General features: G+C 41.7%; 1 protein-coding gene across 1 annotated transcript in view; it reads right to left on the bottom strand.

Moving 5' to 3' along the window:
• Positions 1-15,353, bottom strand: part of LOC127009405 (ruvB-like 2) — a 91,448-nt gene that overhangs the window by 24,249 nt on the left and 51,846 nt on the right. The window contains exons 6-7 of the mRNA XM_050882487.1: positions 10,195-10,313; positions 5,975-6,087 (exon numbers count right to left, since the gene is read on the bottom strand). Coding sequence (XP_050738444.1) covers positions 5,975-6,087; positions 10,195-10,313 — 232 coding nt within the window. The remainder of the gene's footprint in view (positions 1-5,974; positions 6,088-10,194; positions 10,314-15,353) is intronic.

Below are 15,353 nucleotides of genomic sequence, written 5' to 3'. Positions count from 1 at the left end.
AGGAATAATCTGACAAATCTTCGTATTTTTAAATGGATGTTAAAGGGCCTTTCTGTATATTTGTCCGCATTCCAAAAAAAATCATTATACAAGAAGGTAAGTAACTTTCTTCTAGGTAATTACTCCTTGATTCTATAATCAAGTGGAACTGTAAATTATGGTTCAGAGTAATCAGCAATGAAAACTTATAGTCGGAAGCTTCATAGTGTTATGTTGAACTTTGTGAACTACGGTTGTAGTACAGACGGCCTTGAAGCGAGCGGTGTTGCCTGATGCGCATCCAATCATTTTCTTGTACTTACAATTCCTGTTTATTTTTTGAGTTTTTTGTGGTGTAAAGAAGTACTTATACATTACTCACACTTTAGGGTTGTGAGAAGTGTTTATAATGGAAAAAATATAGGCTCTAAAAAATTTAAAGAAAATTTCCCTTTCCTTGTCTGACATCGTTAGCTCTGAGACGAAGAAAAATAAGAGGACAAACACTCAAGGGTTCCATTCCTCACATATAAATAATATATATATATATATATATAGATATATATATATATATATATATATATATATATATATATATATATCACATAATTTGTAATTTTTTTTACATTTTAAGGGGCAAATAAAAAAATACGAAAAAAGTGCAACCTGGCATGACCCCTATCGATGACAAGAGATGACACTGTACGGATTAAGGTGGTGTCACACTGGCTGTTTTCCTTCAACCGTTGGGGCTATTGGCAACCATGGTTGCCCGTGCACCCAACCGGGAGCGAGTTGTCTCTTGTCCGTATGGATGGAAAATGGCTGGGTGTACAAGCAACCGCGCGGCTGTATTTAAACAAACAGACGATGGCAGTGACTGAGAAGTGAGGAGCAGTGGAAAATGGCCAAACAAGAAACCCGTAAAGTAGACTGGCAGAGCTGCTTTGTTTACTATTTAATCGATACAGGGTGACTGCTTTGTTTACGTTGTGAATACGGACAACTGACCTTGGCTGTGTGTGACACACACCTGGAAAAGTTGGAGTTGTTGGTCAGCCCTATCGCCAACGCGGTTGGAGGAAAAAGGCCCAGTGTGACACCAGCAGCTTAAAGGTGCGGTCACACAAGCTAATTTCTCGGGAATTTACCACCAAAATTATCTCCCGACAATTTTCTGCCTGGAATTTATCCTCAAGTTTGGTCACACATAGGACTGTTGCATTCTGGGATATATGAGCAGAAAAGCAAGACAAACAATGGATCCAGACATTGCAGAGTTTGCTGAAGAAGAAAAAATGAGAAGAAAGCATTTGTTGGTTCGCAAGTGGTTAGCTCAGAGACAAAGGGAGAGTTTTACAGCTTGCTACCATTAAGTAAATGCTACAAGAACTTAACAGTGAGGACCCAGACACGATGAGGCAGTGGCTACGCTTGGACAAGACTCAAGTCCAAGACCTGCTCAGCCTGATTACTCCAGGCTTATCTAGCTTCGTGGAACTCATTGTGGTTCTGGAATTAACACGCGGATAGCTACTGAACCGATCAGCTGATATGCTCTTCTTCTTCTTGTGACCAGAACTTACCGACCTTACGAGAAAATAACTGACATGCTGGTGACTGAGTTTCTGACTAAAATTTTGATGAGTTTCCCGTAAAATGCAGCCGACTTTGAATCTCTGTACAAAATTCTCAAGAAACTAGCGGTTGGGTGACCGTGTTCACCCATGCTGGGGCGAGATTCACAGAGATGCGTGCTAATGGTCCGCAGTAAAAGCTACGCTCTAATGATTTAACTATCAACGTTGACTTCATATTCACAAAGCTTTCGTTTCGTCATAGTTTGAGGCCGCTGATTGGATGAGCCCCATTGATAACGTCATCGGACTCGGCGAATCACAAGAGTGTTTTTTGAACTGTCAGCCAATCGTAAGGCAGCCAGCCGCCTTCAGCTGTGGTTTCAAAACGACCCATTCTCTCTTCACATTTTCTTCCTTTTTACACAATATGTATTTTGAGATAACAAGGGAGTAAAGTGGGAAAATAAGGTCAGCTTCTCCACGGGCCGGAACAAATAAGCGCTTTTTCAGTGTTTTCAATAACCCGAGTTTTGCGATCCACGAGTTTAGCGCTATACCTGCGGAAAGAAGCAAGAGCGAAACTCAAGAGGGTACTGTATACTCAGTATAACAACTTTGGATATGGTTTTTCGGTGACCCACAAAACCAGTCCATAAAATTATGTTTGTCTAGGGTCGTCCTGAAATACGTGTAACATACGCATCATAACGTCTCTCCCCACTTCCTCTTGCCTCCACCAGCAGCAGGCAGCAGCTGTCAGTCATGGAAGGCCAGAAAATTTTAGGGTTGCCATCCGTTCCTTAAAATATGGATTCGTTCTGGATTGGAGAATGGGATGTTGCATTCCTTATTTTTTTTTTTTTTTTTTAGATCAAGGTGGCAGCCCTAACAACCCTATTCTCATTGTTTTCTACTTTGGGCACTCTCATCTTGCAGTGAACAAAGGGAACACACACTCACAATCTTTTATATAGTTTTTTGTATAAACTATATACAAGATTGTAGAGATCAAAATAAGTGTGAATATAGCCACGAAATGTTCTACGCATCATGGGCAGCTCACAGCAGACCAGCAGCCAAAACCTATGGCTCACCACAACTAAAATCTAATAAAAGTATTCACACTCCAATTTGCATGGGCTTCACCCTTTGAGCCCCCAGAGGGTGACTAAAAGACAGGTGAACACATTTGTAACTTTCTGGACTCCAAACACTCAAATGAACTAAGAAAAACTATCGAATGGAAGAAAAAGCACCAAAAATTAGAAAGCAGCAATAAAAGAAATTAATATTTCAGTCTGGGGAGGCAGATTCATTGGTTAGCATGTAAGCACGGTGTCCTGGAGGACCCAGCTTCAAGTCCTGCAGCTCTTGATTAATGTCTTGATAATGTCTCGTCCAACTGGCCGAGGGGGACCCACATGCTGTCCTGATGACGACCTACCTACACAGACTCAAGTGAAAGTTTCTAAAAAGGATCAAGTGGAGCTCCAGGGAGCAGCATGTGCCAATCAAGATGACACTAGTATAAAACACTTGCCTGCACAACAAACAGGCTGGGGCTGACCACCAGGTTTCATCAAGAAAGCCTACTGCTGCTATTGGCTGAGTGTAAAGAAAAATAATAACAATGCTAGCTTTGAAGTTTACCACAGTTGGTTATTCCTGTAACTTATGCAGATACAGTCAAACCTCGGTTTACGAGTGTTTTGACTTACGAGCAAAAAAATCCCACAAAAAATGCCTTGGTTTACGATCAGGGACTTGGTATATGAGCATCCACCCCCTGGATGGGGACACAGGCTATCTGGAGGCCATCACGGCCAAATGTACATCCTTCATGGAGGGACCACAAACCCTTGCGGGGTGAGAGCTCATGAAGGGGAGGGGAGGATGCCGATAGACCGACTATCAGTTTACATCAGCCTAGCCGACCAAGTCGGTCTTTCGACGAGGACTTGCATGCCTCTTTGTACAAGTCGAAGACGTGAGTGTGGGTTCCCTTTGTTCACTGCAAGACGAGAGTGCTCAAAGTAGAAAACAATGAGAATAGGGCTGTTAGGGCTGCCACCTTGATCTAAAAAAAAAATACATGACAACAGAAGAACAGTTGGCTAAGTAGGAAATGAGATATTGGCACGTTAACAATACCAATCTTTACCCAATTGTTGTGATCAAATTGATCAATGATTATATTATGGTTATCATTCATTTACACAAAAATGAGACCTCCAAACACTCAAATGAACTGCAAAACAGCTATTAAAAAGAAAAATACACCAAAAATAGGAGGCAGCAGTAAAGGAAATGTTTACCTTTAATTTTTCAAAGATTACCAAACTAACTTTGCTAACACATGTAGTTAATTCAACACATGGATCATCCACATCCTCCTCTGATACTTCCATTTGAAGCTACTGTCAATTTTCACAGAAAAATTTCAGTCTTGCTACTGGAACCTGTAACTCAAGTTTGCAATTTATTTTTTTTCTACATGTCAGCCTATAGTGTCAGTAGGCTTTCTTGAGGGGCCTGAATGGTAGTCGGCCCCAGCCCGTCATGGCGCAGGCAAATGTTTTTATAGTGGCGCCATCTTTTCTTGGCTCATGCTGCTCCCCAGAGTTCGTTCTTGATTCACTTGGATGGTTTCTTCTTAGAGTCCGGGTTGATGGGTGGTCTTCAGGACAGCATGTGGGTAGTCTTAAGCCACTCGGCGGTGACTGAAAAATCCCAGGTGGTAGCGGTGGATTCGAACCCACGTCGTCCATCACGCGGTGAATGCAGGGCCCGCATGCTAACCACTCAGACACCGCCTACCCCCACTGCACTTAGCTTACCCTTCCTCAGATTTTGAGGGTATTCTTTTAAAATATTGCCACACTGGATCACTTTTTCTACCAGGTACATTAAGTCTTGTGGTCAGAGACATTTATACTGTTGACAGTTAGGCTATTACTATAAGACCAAGAGCCAAACTACTAAGCAGTAGTGTAGTGCAGCGACTATGCCTGATGAACGAGCCTCCTATAACCCACATAGCCAGTGGGATACCTCTTTGGCCAACTCGGTAAGGAGTGGCTCTCCCGTCACGTTGGTCGCGGGTTCAATACCAGCCCAGGCAGCCGGCGAATACCCTCACCTTGTCTTGATTAATTTCTCGTGTGTTTTGATACATGCAGAGGACGTGTAGGAAAATAGAAAAAGAGAAAATAAACTCCTGGGGCATGACAATAGCAATTACGACACGACATGTCCAAAACACGATATGATCAGGTTAGACTGTTTAACTAGAGTTATGGTGCACAGTAGGTCAGTGGCTGATGGGTTGCAGCAGGTCAGCCTTAATACTGCCTTAACCTCTTCAATCCGGCGACGCCGACATCGGTGTCCAAAGGGCGTCCAACGTCATCACCATTAGTCCTCTTTTAAACCTCTTAATCTTCTTTCATTTCCTCTTAATTCTCTTCTAAACCTCTTTAAGAGGAAGTGGAAGAGAATTAAGAGGAATTTAGAGGAGGACTGAAAGCTTTAGAAGAGGATTAATCCTCTTCCATTTCCTCTTAACCCTTTCCATACTGTGACGCTGATGTCTGCGTCACGTATGGAAAGGGTTAAACATTCAACCAGGTAGGATATGATGTAATAAGATGCAAGTATACTCAAACATGTATCTCAACCTAATGTATCGAAAATATAAGGTGTATACATATCTTATTTGTATATTCATTAATAAAAAAAAAACATTTAAAAAATCTGATGTAAAAAAATTAGATTTTTAAAATTTAGAAAAAACAATATCAACCCTGGCCCAGCCTGTTAGTGATGCAGGCAAGTGTTTTGCAGTGGTGTGCATCATGTTGCCCCCTGGAACTCATCTTTGCTCCTCTCTAGAGTTTTGCTAGAGTTCAGCTTGAAAGGTGGTCATTAGGACAATTAATTAATCTAAAAATACAGTCAGTGTATATGGCCAGCAGCAAGAAGGGAATGAGGATTTTTAAAGGTGCTTCAAGTCAGAGGGCAGCTCCGTTATCTGTTCATCTATCTTGAGCTAGTGAATGGGGACAAGACCTCTACTTTGTTTCTGTGGTAGCTCTTAGGCAAAGAACAATATTTCATTAAAATTAAAATAAAATAAGGAGCAATTAGTTATATTTTTACAATGGATTATTTTACTTCTTTGAATTAAGTATTAAACTATGTCTCAGCTTATCACATTAATAAGGGAGATTGTGCCCTTCTCCTTGCATGAGTCAGACAGACAGATACCAGTGCACTGTCCCATTCCTGAAAGCAGCTTTAAAAGCCTGCCCATGCTTTGGCCATCAACTATATCCTGAGATGATGAAAACAAGCACCAAGACAGTTGATGGTAAGATGACACTGGAAAAAATAGTGGATATATTCAACCTATTTACCTCATCAATGAAGAGCACACCAGGAACAAGCTCTGCCTTCCCCTCCTCTCGCCACTCAGCCACTTTGACATTGATCTGCTGCCTTACTTCTCCTTTGATTTCACCAGTATCTCCTGCATGAAAGAAGTAAAGAAGTGAATGTCAGTTAATCTATATTGTTTTTTTTGTAGGAAGAGCATATTGCCACTTACTTCCTGAAGAGAATGATGCAGGGTGTCTTGCCATGGTCCAGAAAGTCTGTGCCTCACAGAAGATCTAATAATAAGCCTAAGAAGCAAACTATGAGTAATAGAGATTGAGCTGAGAATAGAATGTAAAAATTGGAAGCAAGAATCATGAATTAAGGAACAGATGAAGGATTATGATATTCTACTGATTAAAAATTAGAAATGGACATGGGTAAGTCAATGCTGGAATAAATAAGAGATGGACAACCAAAGTAACAGAGTGGGAGCCACAGGGGGTGAATAAGTTATGGCAGATGAAGAACCAGGTGGAGCTTGTTGAAAAAGTTTTTTTTACCAAAATAAGGAATAATCAAGGCTGAAGAAGATATGTTTGATACCCAATTATGCATTACTGTTTACTGTTTATTGTTGACAAGGTTTCAGGCCCCCTTCCACTGTCAGCGCAGCACTCGGCAGGGGCCGTCAACAATTATGATGTTAGCCTCAATAATAATCCTCGAAATGCACTTATTCACAACGTCGTAGTGAGTTAGTGAGTCTTAACTGCTTTCATGGATAACCTACTGATGTCCTTTTAATAAACTTGGCATCATTAGAGTCACTTGGCTATGTTCTGGTTTGTACCAATCACAATATCTTTCCTTTTTACAGTGTCACATATATCCATTATTTCATTTTACATTTATCTGATATTTTCTTTATAGTATCACAATCTAATGTCCAACGATTATTTCCAACTCACGGAACATTTAACACAATTCATCTTCGTGTCTTAAACACCAATTAATAGCCATGATTGGTTATGTTACGAATTATATCAATTTCAGTCTATAACTACACAACACTGGTCACTGCTGAGTGGTTGATTTCTGGCTTCTTGTACCTCATACAATTTATGCATTTCTTTTCAGCCATGGAACACTCTTTTGATTTGTGATCCCCAGCACATTTGAAACATTTTGGGGCTTCTCCATTGGTCTTGGCTGTACAGTTGGTCTCAAGATGGCCGTATCTTTGGCAATGATAATATATGATTGCATGGTATCTATCTCTCACAGTATACACGCCCCATTCTAGTTTTATCTTGTCATGATGTTTGTGGATCAACTCTCTAACAGTTGGGTCACATTTCAAAATACATACAGTAAATTGTGCCACCAGCAGCAGGCTTATTGAAAATTTCTCAATTTTCCTCTAAACTCCTGGAATCGAGTGTAGGAACTCATACCTGTTTAACAATGTCTCAGTTATCTTATCCCCGGTCTCCTCCTTATGCACATTGCAGAGCATGATCTTTGGCCTTAATTTTCCCACACTTTTTAATTTCTGAGCTGTTTCATTCCTTATATTCTCATCATCAAAGTTCAGGACATTCGTGAATATTGAATCAGTAATCTGAATGCCTTGTAATGCCTGAGAAACTTAATTTTTCATCTCAGTAGCCTTTTTATCTTGATCAGAGGCCTTCACGATGAGGAGATGCTTCTTTCTCCGACATTTTGCTACATCAGCCCAGATGGCACCAGCCGATTCCGTCTTGTCAGTGTAAAGCACATCCACCACCTCACCCAACTTCTCTTTCACACTGAGTGCCTGAGTTTCAACTTCATCTTTCACAACTAAAAATTTATGGTGTGGGAGGAAAACTGCTTAGTGCAATAAAGTCTTTCTATGAAGATGCATCTGCATGTGTCAAAATTACTGGAGAAACAAGTGAACATTTTGAGATAAAAGTGGGCTTAAGACAGGGGTATGTCATGTCACCATGGTTGTTCAATATTTATATGGATGGTGTTATTAGAGAAATGAAGGGTAAAGTTGGGGAAGTTGGAGTAAAAATGTTCGCTGAGGGAAGGAAGTGGGTACTGAATTCGATACTGTTTGCTGATGACACAGTGCTCATTGCAGAAAATGAAAGTGACCCACAAAATTTGGTCAGTGTTTTTGATAGTGTCTGTAACAGGAGAAAGCTGAAAGTAAATGTCAACAAAAGTAAAACGATGGTTTGTGAGTGAAGTAGAAGTGAGGTTGTAGAGAATGTGAAAAGGAATGCGAAATAATTTTGAATGGTGAAGAAATGGAGGAGGTCAATGAGTTTAAGTACCTTGGATCAGTTATGTGTAAGCATGGTGGTACGGAGGGAGAGATAAGAGAAAGGGCATTGCAAGGAAGAAGGGTGGTAGGGTCTTTAGGACGAATCATGGATGGCAGAAGTGTGAGCATGGAGGTAAAGAGGTTTGAGAAATACAATACAATAATAGTACCAACCCTCACATATGCAAGTGAAATGTGGGCCTGGAATGTAAGTCAGAGGTCTAGAGTGCAGGCAGTGGAAATGAGTTATTTGAGGAGTGCTTGTGGTGTGAGTAGAATGGATGGAATGAGTAATGAAAGTGTGTACGAGTGTTTTGGACTGTGTCACATGGGTGAAGGGAAGAAGTGTGGAGTGGTGGAAGAAGTGAAGCGACAGACTTTAAAGTGGTTTGGCCACATGGAGCAAATGGAGGAGAGTAAGATGACCAGAAGGGTGTATGTGAGTGAGATAGAGGGAGGGAATGCTAGAAGATGACCTCCAGTGAAATGGAGGGATAGGGTGCAAGAGTACATTAGGGAGAGGGGGGAAAGATCTTTGAGAAACTTTGAGCAGGTAAGGAGGGAGTGTCTGGATAGACACAGTTGGAAGCTCTTCTGCTGTGGCCATCCCCTGGTGAGAGCTCCTAGGAGCAGGCGTCGATGAAATGATGATGATGATGATAATTCTTGCTTAAATTCATGCAATTTTTCAACAATGTATAAGTGCGAGGAATAGGGCTAACAGGGTAGGCTTTATTAACAGGACGGTAACCAACAAAATTGCAGAGGTCATCCTCAGACTCTATTTAGCGTCAGTTAGGCCACACTTAGATTATGCTGTCCAGTTTTGGTGCCCACACTACAGAATGGACATCAACTTGCTAGAATCTTTTCAGAGGAGGATGGCCAAGATGATTCAGGGACTGAGGAACCTCCCATATCAAGATAGGCTGAAACATCTCAACTTCCATTCTCTAGAAAGACGTAGAGTGCAGGGAGATCTGATAGAAGTATTCAAGTGGGTCAAGGGTTTCAACAAAGGTGATTTAAACAAAGTACTGAGAATTAGCCAGCAGGATAGAACATGCAGTAATAAATTTAAATTAGAAAAATATAGATTTAGGAAGGAAATAGGCAGGCATTGGTTTAGTAAAAGGGTGGTGGGGGAATGGAATAGATTCAGCAATCACATAGTGAGTGCAGGGACAATAGCTTGTTTTAAGAGTAGACTTGATAACTACATGGACGAGGATGACAGGTGGTAGTGGGGAGGAATCTGGAGCTGCCTTGTGAAGGCCAGTCAGCCTCTTGCAGTCTCCCTATGTTCTTATGAGTGGCAATGAGGAGAGGGAAAAGCAGCCCAATAGCCTCCCTGCCTGCCTAGGTATTACTTTTTGCCACACTCACACTTCATTCATCACTCACAGTAGAGTTATCCACATTATTTCTTTATTTTATAATTCATATCAGTATGTATGATCATATGACTCAACTGAATGTCAATAATTTACATGATGAGTGAAAATTGGGTTGAAATAGGGGTTTGGAACAATCATTCTTACCTGATATGATTTTTCTAGTATGTATTTGCATCTAATGAGCATTTTATGGTACCTAGTACTCATTTGATATGAGATCTGTGTACATTTGGGTTGCATTTTTAGTTATAAACACATATAAGGTAAAATGATGTCCTTTTATATAAGCATTCTCAACGTCTGTTTTTTTGCACTTCCATGGAGGCCCAGTAACCATATACCTGTGGACGAGGTGGCTCAGCTGAACTTTATCAGCTGCCTGACTGATTGTGGTATGCTGTCATATAATTATACTTTATGAACATCACTCTTGTCAATACCCTCATTCAAATACATAAGCTAATCATGATGTAGTCAATACAGTTCTACAGAATTCTGTCCTCAGTGAAGGGCAAACAATACCTGTGAGGTGGGCACGCACCTGAAAAGAGAGCCAGGAAGCCTTGGGTTCGGTTGTTGATGACATCAATCTCATGCAGTGTGACCGTATGTACCACTTCCTTCCTCTTCTGCAACTCCCCTTCAGGACACTGTACAAACCTGACAAGAGATTAGTCTAACAGAGTTTGCTTTGATATTTTCAAGACAAATATTTATACACTGTACTCTAAACTCTTACCAGAACAATAGATTGTATTCAGAGAGACCCTTCTGTGTTTCTAACTTACTGAGTTTCTATTTTAAGGTTGTGGATATAATACAGGAGAGAAGGATGGGTTGACTGTATCTATCTAATCTCTGAAAAAGTCTCAAACAAAGGGCCACAGAAAAGGCCCCTTTCAAAACTGAAAACCTATGAACGAGTGCATGTGAAGCTGCTGTGCAGGATACAAAGCTGCTTGACAGAAACATAGATGAGTGTTCTCATGGGGGACTGTAATGAGCAGTGCCAAATTAGCATCAATTATGTTGCTAGCTAACTAATGGGGAGCAAGCTCCCATGTAGCTGCCCTGTCCATCCCAAGTCCCTACTGGCAGCATCAGCTGACTTTCCCCAGCCATGAGTTATGAGGGTGTCCCCTTGGTCTCCTCCACTCAGGGTTGTCTCGTACAGAAACAACCCTGTGAGCAGGATAGACATCCAGGAGGCATGCCACATGCCCATAGAGCCAGAGTTGCTATTCATTGACTAAGCTGGTAACAAGCCTCGATTCAGTTTCAGAGTAGTTGCTGGTTGACACAAAGTCGTTCCGGCAATATCCCACGATCCTGTAAAGTCACTTGATACCAAAGGCATCAACATGCCTCTTCAAGTCACTATTCAGTGTCCATGTCTCACAGCCATATAGACAGGGAACACAAGCGACTTAAAGATTTGAATCTTTGTCTGTATGCATAGATATCGACAACGCCATATACTCGTATTGAGCGTGTCCATAACACCGTGGCCAGGCTAATCTGTCAAGTGATGTCTTGGTGAGATCCACCATTTTTATGTACAGGTACCTCTCAAATTATGCAAGTACTGTGTTCCTGGCAAGTTCGCATAAAGTAAATTTTGTGAATCAAACAATTTTTCCCATATTAAACTGTTATGCACCAACACTGGTGTCATGGGCATTATCAAACAGAATCAGAGTGAAATCTGTGTGTGTGTGTGTGTGTGTGTGTGTGTGTGTGTGTGTGTGTGTGTGTGTATTTATCTAGTTAACCTAGTTGTATTTACCTAGTTGTAGTTTTACAGGGCCTGGGCTTACGCTTGTGTGGTCCCGTCTCCGTATCTATAATTATCCAACTTTTCCTTGAAGCTCTGCACACTCTTCACCGATACTATTTCTTCACTTAGTCTGTTCCAAACCTCTATATTTCTTTGTGGGAAGCTATATTTCTTTATGTCTCTTGAGCATCTTCCCTTCCTCAACTTTTTACTATGTCCTCTAGTATTCCTGCTGGAAGGTTCCTCTCTTAGTAGCAATTTCTCATTATCTACTTCTTCCATTTTACTCAATAGCCTATATATTTGTATTGGGTCTCCTCTTTCTCTTCTTTGTTCTAGTGTTGGTAAGTCCATTTCCTTTAGTCTCTCTTCATGTCAGTCCCTCCAGTTCTGGAACCATTTTTGTTGCCATCCTCTGTATTCTTTCTAGTTTTTCTTTCTTTCTTTCTTTTCAATGTTAAAAACTGCAAAAATTACTCCTATACATAAAACTGGACCTACTAATGACCCTAAAAATTATCGACCAATTTCTCAACTTACTGTATTTTCAAAGATATTCGAAACTCTTGTGAAACTACACCTAACACGTTATTTGGAAAGCAAAAATATTCTTAACCCCTCCCAGTATGGCTTCAGACAAAACTGTAACACTTTTACTGCACTTAATAAATTTTCTAATGATGAATTTTATGCTCTTGATAACAGACTCTCTGTTCTATCCATCTTTATTGACTTTGCTAAAGCCTTTGACACTGTTAACCACAAAATTCTTCTGAGTAAAATTCACCATTATGGAATTCGTGGCCAAATACTTTCTTGGCTTAAAGATTACTTAACAGACAGACAGCAACATATTATTCTTAACGGTGAAAAGTCTTCAACAACAACAGTCACGCTAGGTGTTCCTCAAGGAAGTGTCTTAGGTCCATTATTGTTTCTAATATACATTAACGACATATCAGATATTTTTTCTGAGTCTAAAACAATATTATTTGCTGATGTCATGACAATGTACCTGACAAGCCCAAACTCAGATCAACTTATACACAGTGCTAATAGTGACTTAAAAAAACTCTATGAATGGTGCCTATGTAACAGACTAACTATTAATGCTAGCAAAACTCATTACGTGTTATTTACAGTAAAACGCAATCTAAATCTTCCTCGCTTACAAATAAATAATCAAACAATCTCTAAAACGATAAAATAAAACCCCTTCACTAAGGCTGGGCCAAAACAGCGCCCCACGCCGTGTCCGGGATCACCGCCAAATTTCAAATGTCGCTATTGAATATAACAAGTTATCAGCCATAAACTCAATGTAATCATCATGTATTATATATGAAAACATGCAGAATTAAATGATACACATAAAGAAACACAAATTAATTGATAATTTTGAGATGTAAGCATTAATATAGAGATAAAATAACTCGTATATTGGCTAAAGCGAGCCAGGACGCAATGTGCACATCCTTGGATATGGTACGGGGCACGCAAGGACGCAATATACGCGTCCTCGTGCTGAAGGAGTTAAAGCTCTGCACACTCCCACTTTGCATCATCTCTCCACCACAGTAAACTTTCTGTTCCAAATTCTTAACTCCTGGCTCCACTTCAACTTTTTCATCCTTTCACTTTTCCTCCCACTTATTCCGCTCCTTATTCAACTTTTCCACCGATTCCACGCCTTCCTTTATCCCCTCAGAGAATTTTATCAGCTGAATCTTAAGCTCCCCCACTTTCACTTCTAAATCACTTACAGAAGCCCCCCGCCGTTCACAGGTACAGTAGAGCCCCATTTAGCGCGAGAATTAGATGGATGAACGCGGTCGTGCTAACTGAATTCGCGCTAATTGAATAAAGTAACCAATATGAAAAAAAAAATTTGGTGCACATGTGGATCTGACTTTTGGGTTTGATAATTACTCAAAATAATCACTCACATTAAAAAAAAAAAAAATCCTACGATTGGCTGAACTCTGAAAACACGCTTGTTATTCGCTGGGAGTCCGATGACGTCATCGCCGGCGCTCACCCGGTCAGCGGCCACGCTGCCTTAAGGCAGCATCACACTTGGACAACCGGCAAATCCAAATTTTCCGGGTGTGCGTCACACACGGCCAAGGTCAGTTGCCCGTATCCACGTCCACAACGTAAACAAAGTACTTGCCCTGTATCAACATGGCGTCGTCTGCTAAAGTAAGGGCTCTTGCGGCTTGTGCCGCACATCATGGCGGCTTGTGGCGCGCATCATGGCGGCTTGTGCTGCGCATCATGGCGGCTTGTGCTGCACATCATGGCGGCTTGTGTCGTGCATCATGGCGGCTTGTGTCGCGCATCATGGCGGCTTGTGCTGCGCATCATGGCGGCTTGTGCTGCACATCATGGCGGCTTGTGCTGCGCATCATGGCGGCTTGTGCCACACATCATGGCGGCTTGTGCTGCGCATCATGGCGGCTTGTGTCGCGCATCATGGCGGCTTGTGCCACACATCATGGCGGCTTGTGCTGCGCATCATGGCGGCTTGTGCTGCGCATCATGGCGGCTTGTGCTGCGCATCATGGCGGCTTGTGTCGCGCATCATGGCGGCTTGTGCCGCACATCATGGCGGCTTGTGTCACGCATCATGGCGGCTTGTGTCGCGCATCATGGCGGCTTGTGCTGCGCATCATGGTGGCTTGTGCCGCACATCATGGCGGCTTGTGCTGTGTCACATGGCGGCTTGTGCCGCGCATCATGGCGGCTTGTGCTGCGTCACATGGCGGCTTGTGCCGCGCATCATGGCGACTTGTACTGCGCATCATGGCGGCTTGTGCTGCGTCACATGGCGGCTTGTGCCGCGCATCATGGCGGCTTGTGCTGCGCATCATGGCGGCTTGTGCCACGCATCAATTTTCAAAATTCAGTCGTGGTAGCTGCTCGCGCTAATTGAGGCTTTCGCGCTAATTAATTTTTTTCTTGGTAGATGGTGGCTCGCGCTAATTGATCTCGCACTAAGCGGGGCTCTACTGTATTTGGTTCCGCAAGATTCCCGTGATCCGCGAATCCGTGATCGATGGAATTATAATCGAATAGGGAAAATAGTTTCATTCCACCATCTCGATCGAATAAAAAAAATGGATTTCTAAGGCATTTCTAAGCATTGTTATATAGTTTTACATATACATAGGTAAATCACAAATTAAATAAGGACTGTAATAATCTAACACACGTCCAGGCAAGGGGTAATGTAATCTCTGTTTTTCCCAATATATCTTGTGTTTCAGCTACTATTGCTGCTCTCCTGGTGATCTTAACTGTCTGATGTGATGGTTAGTTGTGTTATTTAATGCCCTGACCCGCCCAGTGAGCGTGAGTGAGTGTGCAAAGGTTTGTGGCCTCACCGTCCTCGCCTCGGCCGCCATCTTGTTTGTTTTGCTCCGGGTACCGGAGCAAAACAAACAAGATGGTGGCCGCGGCGAGGACGTTGAGGCCACGAACCTTTACACACTCACTCTCACACATAGTATATTCCGTTTCCTGACCCATAACTATTGAGTAAAACATCCCTAATTAACGGTTTTAACTTTTACTGAATATCGTTATTAGTGCGGGGGCAGTGTTGCCAAGCTTGGAAGACACAAAAAGCACCTATGTGTATCATACTTAAGGATTATTTCGCTGTAATGTTCCGTTTGGGAAGGAAAGAGATATAAAGTTATTCCACTTTTATTCATTATGTTTTCTGTGTCCCAGATTAATGAGTTTTCACTACAGTGCACGTAGGATATCCCTTTGTGTTAATACTCATATGTATATCCATATACATCCAGTATATTATTAATTAATTTGAGTGTTTACTGGGCCCTTGGAAGGTCCATTTGTTGCTGTTCCTGGCGGTACGCCCGTACAAACTTAATAACCGGTACCCTCCACCAATG

The sequence above is a fragment of the Eriocheir sinensis genome, chromosome 40 (assembly GCF_024679095.1).
Source record: "Eriocheir sinensis breed Jianghai 21 chromosome 40, ASM2467909v1, whole genome shotgun sequence".
NCBI lineage: Eukaryota > Metazoa > Arthropoda > Malacostraca > Decapoda > Varunidae > Eriocheir > Eriocheir sinensis.
Note: the sequence above shows the minus strand (reverse complement) of the source record. Positions and strands in the feature narration are given on the sequence as shown.